Source organism: Trachemys scripta, chromosome 7 (assembly GCF_013100865.1).
Source record: "Trachemys scripta elegans isolate TJP31775 chromosome 7, CAS_Tse_1.0, whole genome shotgun sequence".
Classification (NCBI taxonomy): domain Eukaryota; kingdom Metazoa; phylum Chordata; order Testudines; family Emydidae; genus Trachemys; species Trachemys scripta.
In genome coordinates, this window is record NC_048304.1 from 84,325,843 (window position 1) to 84,341,988 (window position 16,146).

Below are 16,146 nucleotides of genomic sequence, written 5' to 3' on the forward strand. Positions count from 1 at the left end.
TGGGGGGGGGGGGGGCCTGATGGCTCTCAGACACCCAGCTTATTAGATGAATTGCTCTTGGCAAAAAAACCTCTCTGCCCCACATAGCTGCAAACTACCCTGCTTCTCCTTCCTAGGGCCTCTTCCTATGCTTGCTGCCTTCACTCCGGGGCTCAAACGTCTTCTCCCTTGGGACAGGGTACCCACAACCCTGCTTTCTCAGATTGTGCTGTAGTCTTCACTAACATCCCTAGCTCTCCCTCATCAGGGTCATGTTCTGCTCCAGGAAGCCTCCCCCTCCACTCGTCTCCTGACTGTAGGCTTCCTGCACTGAGCTGACTAAAACACCTGGTCCCCATTCCCAGCTGCACCACTGATCCTCTCATGGAACACCTTTCTTTAAAGAGTCATGCTGGTCCTTTGTTGGCTGGTCTGGGCCCAACTGCCCTTAAAGGGTATGTCTACACTACAATTAAAAAACCATGGCTGGCTCATGCCAGCTGACTCGGGCAAATGGGCTGTTTAATTGCGGCATAGACATTTGGGCTCAGGCTGGAGCCCAAGCTCTGGGACCCTCCCTCCTTGCAGGGTCCCAGAGCCCGGGCTCTAGCCCGCACCTGAACATTTGCACCACAATTAAACAGCCACTTGGCCCGAGTCCCACAGCATTGGCCAGCCCTGGGCATCTAACTGCACTGTAGACATACCCAAAGGGGACAGACCATCTTGATACAGGGTTTTCTGGATTAAGGGAGTTATCTAAGTACAGGCAAAAGATTCTGAAAGGCACAATTTGGAGATTCAAGTCCCCACACGAGTTGCAAGCCACTAGTCAATTTGTAAAATAATGAATTTATAAGCATAAAATATTTGAAAGAAATGTATGATTTTAGTGTCATGTACACTCTTAAAATATTGGAGGCACTTGGCAGTCAATCCCATGCCTATGTGGCCACCTAAAATATTCTAAAATAGAATTTTATTGTTGCAATCCACAGGAAACTAGGATTCCAAAGGGAAAGCAGAATGAGGGGAGATAAAACAAGGCAATAATAGATTCTTTCCACTGCAGCTGAAGAGTCTTAAATGCCAAGCAAAAGAATTAAATGAAGCAGATGGCCTGACTCACCGTTGCATTGACCTGGAGCTGGTAGGCCTGAGTGATTTCATAATCCAGCCCTCGTATTACCGACACAATGCCGCGGCCACTGTCAATGGCAAAGAAGCTGGATGGAGGCTGAAAGGAGTAAAGCACACTGCCTCCTGCCCCCTGGTCTGGGTCTGTGGCATTCACTATGAAAATTGGAGTTCCCACTGGTGTGTTCTGGAAATAAAGAAGTGAATACAATAAACAACCTCTCTGTGTTTTTAGGATGCTTATATGGTATACAGTTGCTTACTTTTATTACAGCATTGCCATAGCTATAATAGTTCAAATATAGTTATTATACAGTTGTGGTTGAGAAGACAATTTCATTCTAAACACCTATTTTCAGACACTTACGACTTTCCAGAAAAATCACTCTTTTAGCTGAAACTTCTCTTGTTTGTTCTCAGACCCACATTTATTTCAACATTAAATCACTCCCTTTTTCACCTCCGGCATTTTAAAAAAAGCAAAAATAATTGCATTAAATGTAACACTATGGTTGGAATTTTACATGAAATTCAGAGTTATAGCTCCCACAGCAACTGAAACCTGGCCAGATTACATATGTATTAAAGTCTAAATTTTTATAAATGAATAACTAATCTGCATATACACAGCTAAGCATACAAAATCAGCAACTACAAATACAGTTTGGCATTTCCTATTGTTAATTAGCGGTAGGAGCACAATTATCCATTTTGGGCAGAACTACTGCATTTTGTACACATGCAACTTAGATACACATTCTTGAAAGTGGATCTTTAAAGGCAGAAAAGTTATACAATATGCAGCAATCAAAAATGCTATATATGTGCAAGAGGGCTAATTTAAAGCTACTTTGAGACCACAGCATCCACGTGAGGTAGGCACGTATACTTATACAGCATTCCTAACTGTGTTAAGAAATGAACGATGGGCAGGATTAACATTGCTCTAACACTTGAAAGGGGACAGCAAAGGTCATAACATAAACAGGCTTATTAGTGGCTGATTATGCCCAGCTTGGATAATACAAATTACTTCTTCGAAACCCTTCTAAAGGCTCCCTATTTTACTGGTTACCTCACTTACATGAAATCATTCCTCCTCCATCCAAATGGAGGTACTGCAAAGTACAAATGACTGCAGATTCCGGGGTTTAATTCTGAACCCAAGTTGATACTGGTCCTTTGTTCAGGTGCAGACTTGCCAGAGCTTTGTAACAAACCTGCCCATTGTCACGTTCCATGTCAAATCTCCCTCCTCGGCCAAGGTTTACGTTCACAAACCACCCAATGAATCAGAGCCAAGTTTGCAGCGACCCCGGTCAGAGTTATATGTTTTGACTGAAAACATGAGAAATTTTCAGATACCAGACTGCACATACCAGTAATTCTGATTTGCCCTAAATCAGGCAAAACTCAGAGGTTCAGCTGAATTTTACTTTAGTTCTTGGGTGGGTTCAAAACAACAACTCAGAAAAAAGAATTTAGGCACGTGAATTCATACCCCTCAAAACCCACAAAGTTTCATATGGACCTGGTCAGTTGAGAGTGGTAATTTAGGACACCACCTGTAACTTACATTTGGGACTGTGGGCTCTTGTGATATGAACAAGAAACACAATGTCAGTTAGCAAGGTGCTAACACAAATACACCATATCTGCTTTTCTCGGAGGGTTGGGAGGATAGGCACAAAAGGGTAATACAACATTACAGTAAGTGTCTTGACACATTAACTTGCCCCAGGCTCAAACAAAAGGCTAGAGTTTTCTGCTACACTCTCACTTCTCTGAAGTGTGAGGAGTTGCAGATAGATTTTTTTTTTTTTTTTTGCTTTTAATTTCTTTACTAAATATCAAAATACTGAAAGTCTTATAAGTCATGGCCTGATTTTCTGGGACCATCCAGGATTTGTGAAGGGAATCCTGGCTGACTGAATGGTCTTTCATCATAACTGCAATATGAATCAGCCAGATCAACTAGCTTCCTTTGGCCAGAGACCCATCCATCAACATGAATTTTTGGCCCAGCTATGTCTGGAAAGTGTTGTGCCTCTGGAACATATGCTCTGTATCATGGTCCCAAGCACTCTGGGATTTGCAGCCTTCCAGACTCCTTTCTGTACCATACTGGGTTGCTACCTTTCTAATGGCTGGTAAGGAGACCCCCAAGGACCTACCCCAGGCTGTCTCTTCTCCACAAGACCCTGCCTCTGCTCCGCCTCTTCCCCCCAAGGCCCTGCCTCTGTCGCTCGCAAGGTCTTCACCAGCACAGCTGAGGCCACTACGAGCTGCATGAGCAGTCTGGCCCCGGAGGTGGCGGCTTCTGCTGCTGCTGCTGCTCTGCCGCCTTTCTTCCGCTTAGGGTTGCCACCTTTTCCACGGATCAAAAAAAACAGACCTCAGGACTTGTCAGATGGCACCCATACACACATGCCGAAACCCAAACCGTCTGGGTGGCAACCCTAGTACCAGAGTGTGCAGCAACTCAGTGAGGAGATCCCATGTCAGCCCCCAACACTGGCACATCTAGGCCCCAGATTGATCCCTGAAGGCAGGAATGAGAGTTGCAGAGTAAGAGAAGGAGAAATTGCTGAGTGCAGAGACTGGGAAATGGGTGGGGAGTGATGATTATTAAGCAGGCACCTCTCACTCACCATCATAACAAGAGCCTCCATTCCGACCCCTCACCAAAACCCTGCTGAACCACCCCCTCTGACAGGGGGAGTCACAGTGCCCCCAATTTCTATTTTGGGAATCTAGTCCCCTTAAATTAGTACCACATGGGAGTCTAGCAGTGTGAGCTGCCTGCTCAAAAATGCCTAACCACCGTCACCTGGGATTCCATCAGTTCAATAGTCACATCTGCATCAGCTACGACTCTCGTATTATACGCTTCCCAAGAACAGTGTCCTTACCAGTGTCATTTATAATTCTCATATTACGAGCTTCCAAACGGCAGCACTCCGATACACTAACCCACCGCCTGCCCTTCCCCTTAACAGCATCCTTTCAAAGCCAGCTACCCTGACGATGCAGTATGCTACTATCAGAGAGCGCCTTACAGGCTCCTTCTTTAATTCCTTCTGGTGCGCTGCACAGTATCAGCATTAAGACTCAAACCATTACAAATTAACTATTAATGGGAAAAAAGGAGTCTAAATGCAGGCCTGCTCTAATGAGGTCTGGGGGTATTGTCCCTGGGAATAATAATATTCATAAGGATAAAGCTAGCTTTGATGAATACATTTCCTCTTCTTTTTAAAGTGTCTCCAGTCACTCCTTTTAACATGCAAATCTGCTCTGGTCACCAACAATTATCGGGCTGCACGGCTGGCTGTGAAAAAGGAGAGTTTGATTTAGCCGGTATTGTATGTCATACAATAGCCAAAAACAGGCTTTGAAGGGAATTCATTCTCTAGTCCCCAAGGCAGCACAGTTGCTCCAAAAGAGAAGCCACACTGAGGATTTGGGGTTACGGATGTGATAAGTTTTGGTTTTGTCAACTAAGGCACCAGCAGACATGAAAAGGAGTTTGGAATCAAGACAGCTATGAAGCCTGGATTCTGATTGGGGATAAAATCAGTTATTCTCCTATCTCAGAAATTTGCTGGCCATCTCTCCCTCTTGTACTTGGTCTGTATAGAAAGTTGGACTTGAACAGGGCTTCAGAGTTTGTATTTTTATTTTATGTTACCCACAAGGAAGGGGGCCCTGTGCATCTGTGCTAAAGCTATAAATACCTCAAGGAGACATGCAGCTACAGGTAGGAGAGAGGTAAACTGTGCTGGTGAAGTTTTAAGAAGTGCAGTGACTAAAAGACAAGCGGAATAGAAAAGCTGCATCCTGAAACAGACCAACAATGCTGCTTATTCGGTTTATCTAACTTGCTTCAAGGTGCATTGACATTTATCATCATCACCACATTACAATGCAATGGTGGTGTCAAAATATCCCATTGCACAAACCACCACCACATGATGACTAGAGCTTTGAAAACAACATATTTTTCATTCGCTGGCCACTCCAAATTGGGAGAAAATTGTTTCGGGTCAGTCAGAAACAGAAGTTTTTCAAATTTTTTGATGAACCAAAAAGTGACCCACAATTTTTTTTTTAACTAAAAAGCTTCAAATTTAAAAAAAATGAAATTGAAATAATTTTTGTCACAAAAAGTTGTTTCAGTCTGAAATGTTTCGTTTAAAAAATGCTGAAGCAAAACATCTTGGGTTTGTCTGGGTTTTTTTTTTGTTTTTTTTTTTTAATTTTTGAATTTGTGTATCACTGAAACAATTCTCTGAATTCAACATGAATTTATGAAATGTTTTGAACAACCTAGTGGACCAATTTTGTCCAGCTCTAATTGTGACCTCGCATCACAATGTCATTCATTACTCAGGCTCCCCAAGTTATTTCAGGTGCCTTTATTGTTCAAACTAGGCAGCAGGAAGGATGCGGGATTGTGAAGCCAAAAGGTTGATAATGCTGCAGAAAGTGTGATGGGCATCAAACCTCTACAAATCTAACTGTCCTGTTGCTAAGGTACAGCCACTCTCCTTGGTATATGACCTCTGTTAGCTTTACTATTCAGCATCTGCTCCCTTCATGGGCAGAAACGAAAGCTACAGTACAAGTGTAGAACCTCAGTAATTCACACTACTGACTGGAGACACAATGCAAATCAATGAATTTTATGAAAGAATAAGAGCAAATCCTTAAAATGTCAAGGATGCAGCATCAGAAAATAAGCTGTGCTTGACATTTTTAATGCCATTTTAACCATTGATTACACACCAAAGCACAAGCTAATAAAAACAGGCTTGCTGCAGTGTATTTGGTTAAGCAACAAAGTGTTAGTAGCACGAAACCTGAGTACTAAGGTCCTGGCTGTGCTATTAAATCTTTACTAAGATGTAGGCAGAGACAGTCACATATTTGATGCAAGTGGTAGAGGTGTGCATAGGTTTTATGATATAGGTAAAATCCTGCTTCCTCCTCTGAACACGTTGATTGGCCCAATGTTCAGCAGAAGCGTTAAGGGGCAGATTTTGAAAAATTTTCTCCGGGCACTCTGTGCCCCTGCCAATCATAGAACTGTGCACCACACCAACACACAGAGGTTTATTGGGAGCAAGGTAGGGGCAACAGAATGGCCAATAGGTCCACGACCACATGGACCAACTGACCCAAACACCCTATGGAAAGGGGAGCATATGAGCCACTACTACTACTTCTGTTGAGATTGTAGAGAAATTATGGAGCATCTCCATTAAGATTCCATGGTCATGAGTCTCAGGGATAATTCCATCAAACCATGCTTTGCTGAGAAAGCCTGCCCTAAGCCTATTTACTCAGGCTTGCATGCAGGTCAAGGATTTGGACCTATACCAATAAATGTTCCTGGAAAAGTCTCTTTTCATATTAGAGCATGTTGAAGTGAGCAGTTCTGGTGAGACCAAAACAGTTAGGAGGCATAGACTGAGAACATGACAACACTCCACTAAGAAAGGAGATATTGTCTGCAGCATTTATGCCTGTGCTAGAATAGATCCAGATCTTAGAGGAATGTCCATTAGTATTTCTTAAAATAAACAAAACACGTTAAAAATCCTCTTCCATTCCGCTCCCATGAGTGACAAAGGAACAGGTCACTGGAATATTCCACAGCAAGAGATGGCATCTTATGTCTACAAAGAGGCATCACAATGTTTAAACAATGGTGTGATGCATTTGGGTAAACATTCTGGAGTGATTTAGTATTTTTTCATAACTAGCTGGCTGAAGGCACAAATCATGAGTGTGTGTAATCAGTAAATCACCCCCAAGGTGAGTCATGTTTCTACATTTGTGTGCCTGCCCCATTACAAAACACTTACATGTTTCCCTTGTAACTTTCTGCCTCCTCAGCACTGATTTAAGAGTTGTTTATCTCAAGTCAAAGTAAATGCAAAAAAATCAAATGCATTCCAAAAAGAATTGAATCACTGCCCACGTCTAGACCCTACAGATGCTCACTGAAAACAGATGCAATATTTGCCTGCTTCACAAAATTTTAAAAAAGTTTTTCACTCAGTCCATCACTCAGAACTGAACCTTAAAATTATTACCAAATAGAATTGGTGGGAAGCATATGCATCATCATTAAATCCATATACCATTCCCCCAGATGCTGGATAGAAATAAATATGCAAACCAATTCCTCCGGGCAATTAAGAGGTGTAAATGGGAATGTATCCTATGTTTGACCCTCCTCAACATATACATCAATACCCTAACTCAGGACTTCCACTAAACAACCTGGAGGTAAAATGCCTCCTCTATGCTGGTGACCTGGTCATTGCTGAACTGAGTCATTGCAAGGGGTCGCTGAGTGCTGTGGTATACCAGTGCCTAGATGTCTGGCAGAGGTGTGTGTACTGAACACCTAGAAGTGCAGTCGGCACATCTAGCATTCCGCTCTAGCCCTCCCATAAACACTTAGTCTGGTGAATAACAAAGGTTTGTTTTATTAGGGCTGTCAGAAAAACACTGCAACAACCCTGAGCACAATGACTTTAAGTTACAAGCAAAAGATGAACCAACAGCTTCAAACTGAGCCCCTCAGGGCAGTCTCTCTGGCCTAATGCCAGGGATGCTCCATCCTGGAGGCAATCAGACACTGGCTTGTCGATCCCTGGCCAGAGTTCAGTTATTTTGTCCATATTGTTTGGAACAGTCCGCACAACCCTCATTTGTAGGCTATTTCTGAGGATCCACCTGCTATGGCTACAGCTGTCTTCCTTGCCAGTAAAAGCTGCTTCCCAGAGCATCTGTCAGCCTTTCAATCCCAGATCCCAAGCTGCCCGGCCTTCTCTCCACAGCCAGCTCCCAGACCCTTGCCTCAAGGAGCAGCAGCTCTTGCTCCCACTCAGCCTCCAGCAACCTCCTGAGCCAGAGCTCCCCTGACCTCTAGTGGTACTTCCCTCTTCCGTGCTCTGGAGGTCATGGAGTCCTTTACTGGCTGGATGTTGTGCTGGAGGTTAATACTGTGCCTAGTGATGAGCCAGCAGGTTCTTTGCAATGTTCTCACCTACATAAGATAGTCACCAAAGAAACATACACCTGCTAGGACCATATTGCAGTACATGGTCCTACAGGACAGCGTGGAAAGAACAAAAATCACAGTATTGCAGAAAAAGCCCCCAAATCACCACCACAAACTCAAAATTTAGTACAAAGCCCAAAGTTGAACACACCTATATTGAACATGCCCGAGCCTTAGAATAAATACATCAAGAGCTTCAGAATGGCTAGAAAACACTACAAGAAAGAGCTATGTGGGCCACTAGAAGATAGTCTGCCACTGAACCTATGGCTAGAACTATTCTGCTATATATTTCAAGTGCTTTTATTACATGGGAGTAAAATCTGGGGTCCAACTGTAATGGACAATTACACCAGTTAGGACAAATTCCCAGCAGAAAGCCTATACATATAGTATTTATACAACTGTGTGTATACAGGAACTGCAGCAACAATGGCTGCAGAGCCAAACTGGGTTCATTCCCCATCTTAATCAACCCAAAGAAAAGAATACTGAACTTCCAGTGTCATCTCAACCAAAGCAGCAAAACACTCCACAGCAGAGCACCGAAGGATCAAAAACTAAATACAGATCAAAGCATGCTCCATTTGTTTGTCATCAACAACTAACCTCCCAGGCAGCAGAGCACACAATCCACTCCACACTGAAAAATGATCAAGAGACTAGAACCACACTGAAACACATGAATATATGAGTCACTGGGAAGGCCAATCAAAAACAACAAGCTACACTATTACAGATCTCTGAACAGAACTATTAAACTAGCAGCCTACCTCATCGCAGTGAAATATGCAAAGCAAGGACAGACTCTTATCAAACACAGCATCAGTGACCATAAACTAGAGCTGGAACCAGGGAGACATACATAAACAGTCCAAACCCAGAGAAGAGTGGCGGAGCAATCAGTTTGACTCAGGAGAGATTGGGAGAGACAGACACTTTCCATTCCAACACAACAGGGGTACATTGCAAATACAAGGAAAAGATATTTCTTTAAATGATCAGAAATAAGAGTTCATCAAGAAGCTATAAGGAAGAGCTGTGTCTAGCCGTGAGGGAAAGGGGAGGCCCAGCAGAGATGGCATTACGCTATGTAGCAGCCTCCCCCTGTACCAGGAATGGACCACAAAGACAAATGAACACAGGAGATCAAATCCCAAACACAGTGTGAAGCCCCAAGCAGACTGTACCTTCCTCTGGCAGAACACAGGGTGGGGGTTTGTCTCTTACACTTCAGCAATACTGATATAGCTTGTGCTGCCAATAAAGTATTAATGAACTGAATTGACATACTAAAGTCCCATTTTACAATTGAGGAAACAGACAGAGCGGAGGTGACTTGCTCAAGCTCAGATATATAAAATGAAATCCTGCTGGACCTACTCCCATTGACTTCAATTGGGGCAGGATTTCACCACTTACGTACGTCTATATCTTGAATGAGCAAATCAGATTTTGTAAGGCATACAGGCACACAGGTATGTTAATATCTGGGATATGAAAACCCTATACAATATCCTAAACAAAAGGCACCTGCAAACTGACATTCCATGAAGGTGCTATATATAAAGACCTTTTTAAAATATTTATGATATGCTCTGGGGGAGACACAACTACAGTGTTTAATATCTTATTATAAAGCCTCCTATAAAATGCATTAGTAATCAATATTTGACAGAAGATATTCTGACAAGGTGTAACAATATATAGCAGATTATTACATAGACAAAAGGTATCCTTTCAACATGCATGTGCCATAATACCAGATAGATTACATAATTCAGATTTAATAAATTAGACAGATAGATATTGTAAATATTCCCCTGAAAGTTTTATCCATCATTTCTTACTCTAAACATACCTTGATGATCTCTGAGCTGCCCAGAGCAAATTCAAGTGGTTTGCATTCTGAAATACCAGCTACATTGAGCCTGCAGATGAACTGGAGGTGATGAGTATGTGAATTTTCTTGAAATTCCTGTGCCTATGCAGTGTAACGCGACACGCCATGACTGGAGTGGCCCAAGAACGTTGTGAAATGATGCACACTGAACTACTTAGAAGCACAGAGAAGTAGAAAGTTGACTCATCTCTCAAAGGCTAATCATAGATCCTGTTACAATGCAACAAAAGCTGAGATACGCATTGAGTTAGCAGATATTGAGTTACAATATTCACAGCCTCAGACTGAATAGATACCAAGATATGGCTTTGCACAATATGCACAGCCTTCAAAATAAGCTAGAGGAAGAGCTGGAGTTCCTGGAATTGATTCTTGTGCTACATGCACCATCCTATCACCAGTCAGAGCTTTCTTCAGTACACACCTCTGATCCATGTTGTGCTTTATTGTATCTGTAGATCATTCCAAGTGGACATCTTTGCTGACAGCCAAACTGCACAGTGATCTGGCAAATCTGGAGAAGCCAGTAATGTGACATTTTGATTTATCCAGGACAGCCCTAGCATCATGTGTCCCACAAGAACATGGATCAGGACACAGAAAATTCACTTTTCAGAAAAGGGGAGGGAAAACAGGAAGGGGCGACGAGGGGGAGGAGAGGAATCCAGTTTAGCTCTGCCATGTAAATAATCAGAAGGGATGGACTACCAATCCAGAAATCAGGTACAACCACCTTCTAAAAACAACAGCCCAGAAAATGGAATACTCTAAAATGGACACCAAAATATGCCAATAATTCTTCAAAGAGGAAACTGCAAATACAAGGAAAATTCAGAGGTCAGTTCTCCCAATGCATCAGTAAGTCTGTTGAGCTAACTTCTTACTCAGTCTAAATACAATTAATTTGGGTCTTTTTCAAGGAATAGTTCCATTTACATTTCTCTATGGACTTGTTTCTCTGCTCCACAACAGACTGTGTGTGTGACCTTGGGCAAGTCACATAGCCTCTCTGTGCCTCAGTTCCCCATCTGTAAAATAAGGATAAAGTGAGGATCTACATAATAAGATTTCAGGATTGTCACTCTAAAGCCTGAATGCCTGTAGAGTCAGTGCAAAGTGATGGAAACATCTACAAGCATGATTGAGAACTTTTGTTGTTCAATATATCACCAGGTTCAGTCATCGCTGGGATTCGTAGTCTGTCACTATCTGATTTTAAGTTCTCAGCCGTTTTGACTTTACAAATTACACACATGCAACAGCAAATGCCATGAAAAGAATCCTAGACATTGTGATATCAGAGGTAACTCAACCAGTCACCACCCTTACTCTGCAACTAATTTACATGCAATCATTTCATTGGTTGCATAAGGGAGACTGCACAGATCATGGATTACCTGGCCCAACTGCCACAGTTCTTCAAAACCATCCACACAACAACACAGTCAGCACATACAATAACCCCAAACACACACCCCTCCCCTCATTGCAGCACACACCCCTCATTCACCACCCAAACCTATCAACACAAATCTCCCAGCACAACGACCCACATGCAAATCAACACAACCACTCCCAACAACAGAATCAGTGCATGCAATAACCCCAAACATCACTCTGAAGACTATAATGTCAGAGTCAGTGTGAAGCATGGTTGAGGGCTCTTTTTTGTTCAGAATATCACCAGGTTCAATCATCACTAGGATTTGCAGTCTGTTACTATCCAATTTTTAAGTTCTCAGCCATTTTCAGTCTTTTTTTTTTTAAATACACACATGACTTTAAAAATTATATGCATGTAACAACACAGGCTTTCAGACTGTGAGGTACTCAGGTGTTCTGGTAATGGGGATACCATTCCTAAGATACCTTGTCACCTTTAGTGCTGAAGCTGAATTCTTCTGTTATGAAAACCTGAAACAAACTAAATGAATGAGGAATCAGAATTTCCTTCCTGACATTCCGTCACCCCCAGTTCTGAACATTCCCTAAGCTGCGTATTCTGACAACAGGCAGGTACTGGGTTAAATCAAGAGACCCCTTCACAATATAAACCTGGCATCAAGAGCCCTTCACAAGGCCCAAGCCATCCTCAGGGGCAAAGCTCCAATTCTGTATAAAAACCTACGGTAGATAGAGAGGTACAAGGGAAGCCCAGCTAAATGAATGAACATGGTAAAGTAATAGATTCACACTATGCTTTTAAGAGCTTTCCACCATATCAAAACCATTTCACGGGCCACAAGCCACGAACACCTAGAACATGACTTGATCCAACCCAGACTCGTCCAACTGGCCTATTGCCAATTGCCCATCTATGTGAAGAGGAGAGAAAGAGAGAGTTGATTCTTAGGTGGGGGAAGAGAAGGTAGACTTTGAAAAGTAGATTTCCCAGTTGCCCCCTTCATTATATGAATCAGATTTTGCTTTAAATTAATTCTTGCAAATTTTGGCCAGCCACTTGAAAACCCTTGAGGGCATTCTAGCTCTGGGTAGAGAAAGAGCTTTGGAACTACCAAACCCACAACCCTGTGAAACATGCAAATGCGCGCACACAAAATAATTTTTCAGTGCAAATACTGTGTTCATGAAGATGAGGAACAGGCAGTTCTGATTTGAAGTAAGTAGAATGCCAGGAGACTATTCTGCAAATTCTTCCACACAGCTCTGCTAATGCTCCAGAATCCTGATCTCAAAGACCCCGTTGCTGTTCGAGTCATGTGCCCCACACAGCTCTGCCATTGTACCACAATCCTGCACTTCAGCACTCTATATTGCACAGGGCTTAAATTCTCATATAGTTTTTCCCGGAGTTCCCCTCCTCACCCCATTCGGTGCTCTGGGCTTCAGCTATGGGGTGGGGGGTTTCAGGGCTCCAGTCCCGCAGGAGGCGCCAGGTCTCAGGGCTTCTGCCCCATGGGTTTAAAAATATTTATTGAAGCTCTGGTATTGCACTATTCCAATCCTGGACATTTCCTGAACGAGAACGCCCTATTGTGCCTCACAGTGTTGGGGTTTTGACATAATGGCAGGTATCTACTTGTGCCTTGTTGACTAAAAAAAAACAAATTTGTCTCCACCAGGTCTGCAAAGACTTAAGGCCAGGCATCAACCCTGCCCCACTGAGCCCGAAAGGCAGACCCATATTTTGAAGAGGCATAATTGTGCCTCACCTAGTTCCTAAGCAGTATGAGATGCAGGTTCATGTAGCAGCTGAAAGGGAGAAGATACTTAATGCCATGTATACACTGCCTGGGGAGGAGAGGGAGTTCTGTTCAGGATCAGTCTCCTACTCAGACATGCCATTCCCTTGTGGAGACGCCTGCAGCTGTGGTCTGGGGTTTCATTGCTAGCACAACTGTGGGTCATGTCCGTGACTCCTCTGGAGATTGATGAATGGAGTGAGGACCTGCATGTGTACCAGGCTGAAAAGTGAATGACAAGGTCACTGGCCAGCTGCCTGACTGGGTAAGAGAATGGGCATCTTCCTGTGGTAGAGTCACTGCAGGTGTTTTATTCAGCCTACCATGCCAGCAGGAATTGGATCCAGTAAAATGTGGCTTGCCTCACCTACCAGCAACCAGAGGAACTCACAGGACCACCATATGACCGCCCAGGGCAAAGTCACCCAACCATGGAGGAACAGAAGCTGGCAAAAATGATTAGGATGCGAATGCACACTCACTGTACCAATGCAAATAATGTGTAAAAACAGCAGGCAATCTGGCCAAACAGCTGCCTGAAGGTCAATGAAATTAGAGAAAGTAATAGAAACAGACTGATGGGTGCACACTGACGGGCATCGGGGTTAGGACAACAGGTAGCTTATGAAGCAGGCCTTGCTCTGCTCTTTCCAAAAGCAGGCTTCTGCCCAGCTGAGGCTTTCAGCCAGACAGGTTCCACCATATACTGGATTCCTCTCCCCTCCCAGAGCAATCCCAGATATCAGGTGGATAGCTGATCACTCCTCTGATTCAAAACATTCGCCAGGGTCTGTCTCTCCTATAAAGGATCACAAATTTCACACTTATTAATAGTGTATTTCTAAAATAAAAGGGGATTTGCTTCCCTTCCCTATGGGTACATCTACACTACAGCGGGGAGTCGATTTAAGATACGCAAATTCAGCTACGTGAATAGCGTAGCTGAATTCGACGTATTACAGCCGACTTACCCCGTTGTGAGGACGGCGGCAAAATCGACTTCTGCCGCTTTTTGTCGGCGGCGCTTACTACCACCTCCGCTGGTGGAGTTAGAGCGCCGATTCGGGGATCGATTGTCGCGTCCCGACGGGACGCGATAAATCGATCCCCGAGAGGTCGATTTCTACCCGCCGATTCAGGCGGGTAGTATAGACCAGGCCTAAGTCTCTTGGTCCTACTATCCCTTTTCACACCTTTCTTTTTCTTACCATACTCCCATGGAGCAGAGAGGATGGAGGAGGCATAGAACATTTTTAAAGACTCCTTAGGCCTCCCAGTGCTCAACTGGAGGGCTTTCTTGTCGAGTCTGTCTCATCTCAGATCACAAGGCAGGAGGGAGCTTTTTTGGGGGGAGGGATAGCTCAGTGGTTTGAGCATTGGCCTGCTAAACCCAGGGTTGTGAGTTCAATCCTTGAGGGGGCCACTTAGGGATCTGGGGCAAAATCAATACTTGGTCCTGCTAGTGAAGGCAGGGGGCTGGACTCGATGACCTTTCAAGGTCCCTTCCAGTTCTAGGAGATGGAATATCTCCATTAATTTAATTTAATTTAACCACAGGCCATGTTCCTAGAAGGCACAGTATGGGATGCAACAGATAACCGAATTCAAGTGCTCTGCTGTGACCTGGTACTCCACTCCTGCTGGCATCATCAACAGAATCCTACCTACCCACCCCAGTCATGCCAGACAGAAATTTAAGATGACTAGCTGGAGTGGGAGAGGAGGAGGAGGAGGAGGAGGAGGGGGAGGGCAAGGAAAAAACCAAAGGAAGCAAAGGTGGGGGAAACAAAGAGAAAATGAGAGAGGGAGGAAGAGGGATTATTAGTTTATTTCTTAAGAGCTCCATGATGCAAGGCATATGCCCCCGGCTGACTGGTGAGATGTTAGAATCCACCCCAGCTCCCAGATTTGCAGATTTCGTTCATTCTATGTCTCCAATTCCCCTGGTCCTGGAGGGCTTAGCAAACAAAAGCAGAGGGAGAGCCTTATTGTGAATCTGAATCACTTCTATCCTGAGATCCCTCTCTCTAAACTCCACAGACAGGAAAAATGAGTCCTGATCCAAAGATTCATCTCCCTTCCTTGGTTCTGTCTTGGAGGCCACCTGCCTGCCACACTGAATCAGCCTCTGGCCTCATGCATTATACAGGTACAGTACACTGAAAGTACGCGCGCACGCGCACACTCCCCCCACCTTCTCCGAGATTTCCAATCTACTTGTTAAAGATTTTTTGCATTATTATTTCACATGCATTAATAGTAGACCTAGTCAAAGAAATTCAAAATTTCAAAAACAAAATTGATTTAAAAAATGGACAAATATTTTGGTGACAATTTTGTCCCTTTTTTCACACCAACTCTATTTAATATGTATCTACCGTTATCTCTGCTAAGTGACCTCTCTCTTTATAGGGTGGCATTGGCAAGCAGCCATTACAGAGCAATAATTCAATTGAGGAGCTTCTGAAAACGTAATAAACACAGCTGGAGTATACATGTTAGCAAAACTCGAGGTTGAATTACAGCCTGGTTAACAGCTCTCATCTCAGTGTGCTGTTATTCAAAACATAAACAGTCCAATTCAATGCAAAATGTTAAAGAAACAGACATCATAATGAGCAGGCCATAGCAGGAATTCGACACACTGGAAGCCAGTTTGTTCTGCATCTGGTGTCAGGGAATGCTGCTTATGGTGCACTGGTCAGAGCAATTACTAGAACGTCTGACTGCATGCTGGCAATTAGTCATGGATTACAAGGATATAATGGTCCCCTATGTAGTAAAATATTGTAACATGCACATAACTTCTCACAAGCATTCCATTGTCGAGGGGGTGGGAAAGGAAA

The 16,146-nt window shown here is 43.6% G+C and overlaps 1 protein-coding gene across 1 annotated transcript in view; it reads right to left on the reverse strand.

The window, feature by feature from the left end:
• The window catches only part of CDH23 (cadherin related 23), a 544,508-nt gene that overhangs the window by 297,790 nt on the left and 230,572 nt on the right, over positions 1 to 16,146 (reverse strand). Inside the window, exon 8 of the mRNA XM_034775586.1 lies at positions 1,109 to 1,303. Coding sequence (XP_034631477.1) covers positions 1,109 to 1,303 — 195 coding nt within the window. The remainder of the gene's footprint in view (positions 1 to 1,108; positions 1,304 to 16,146) is intronic.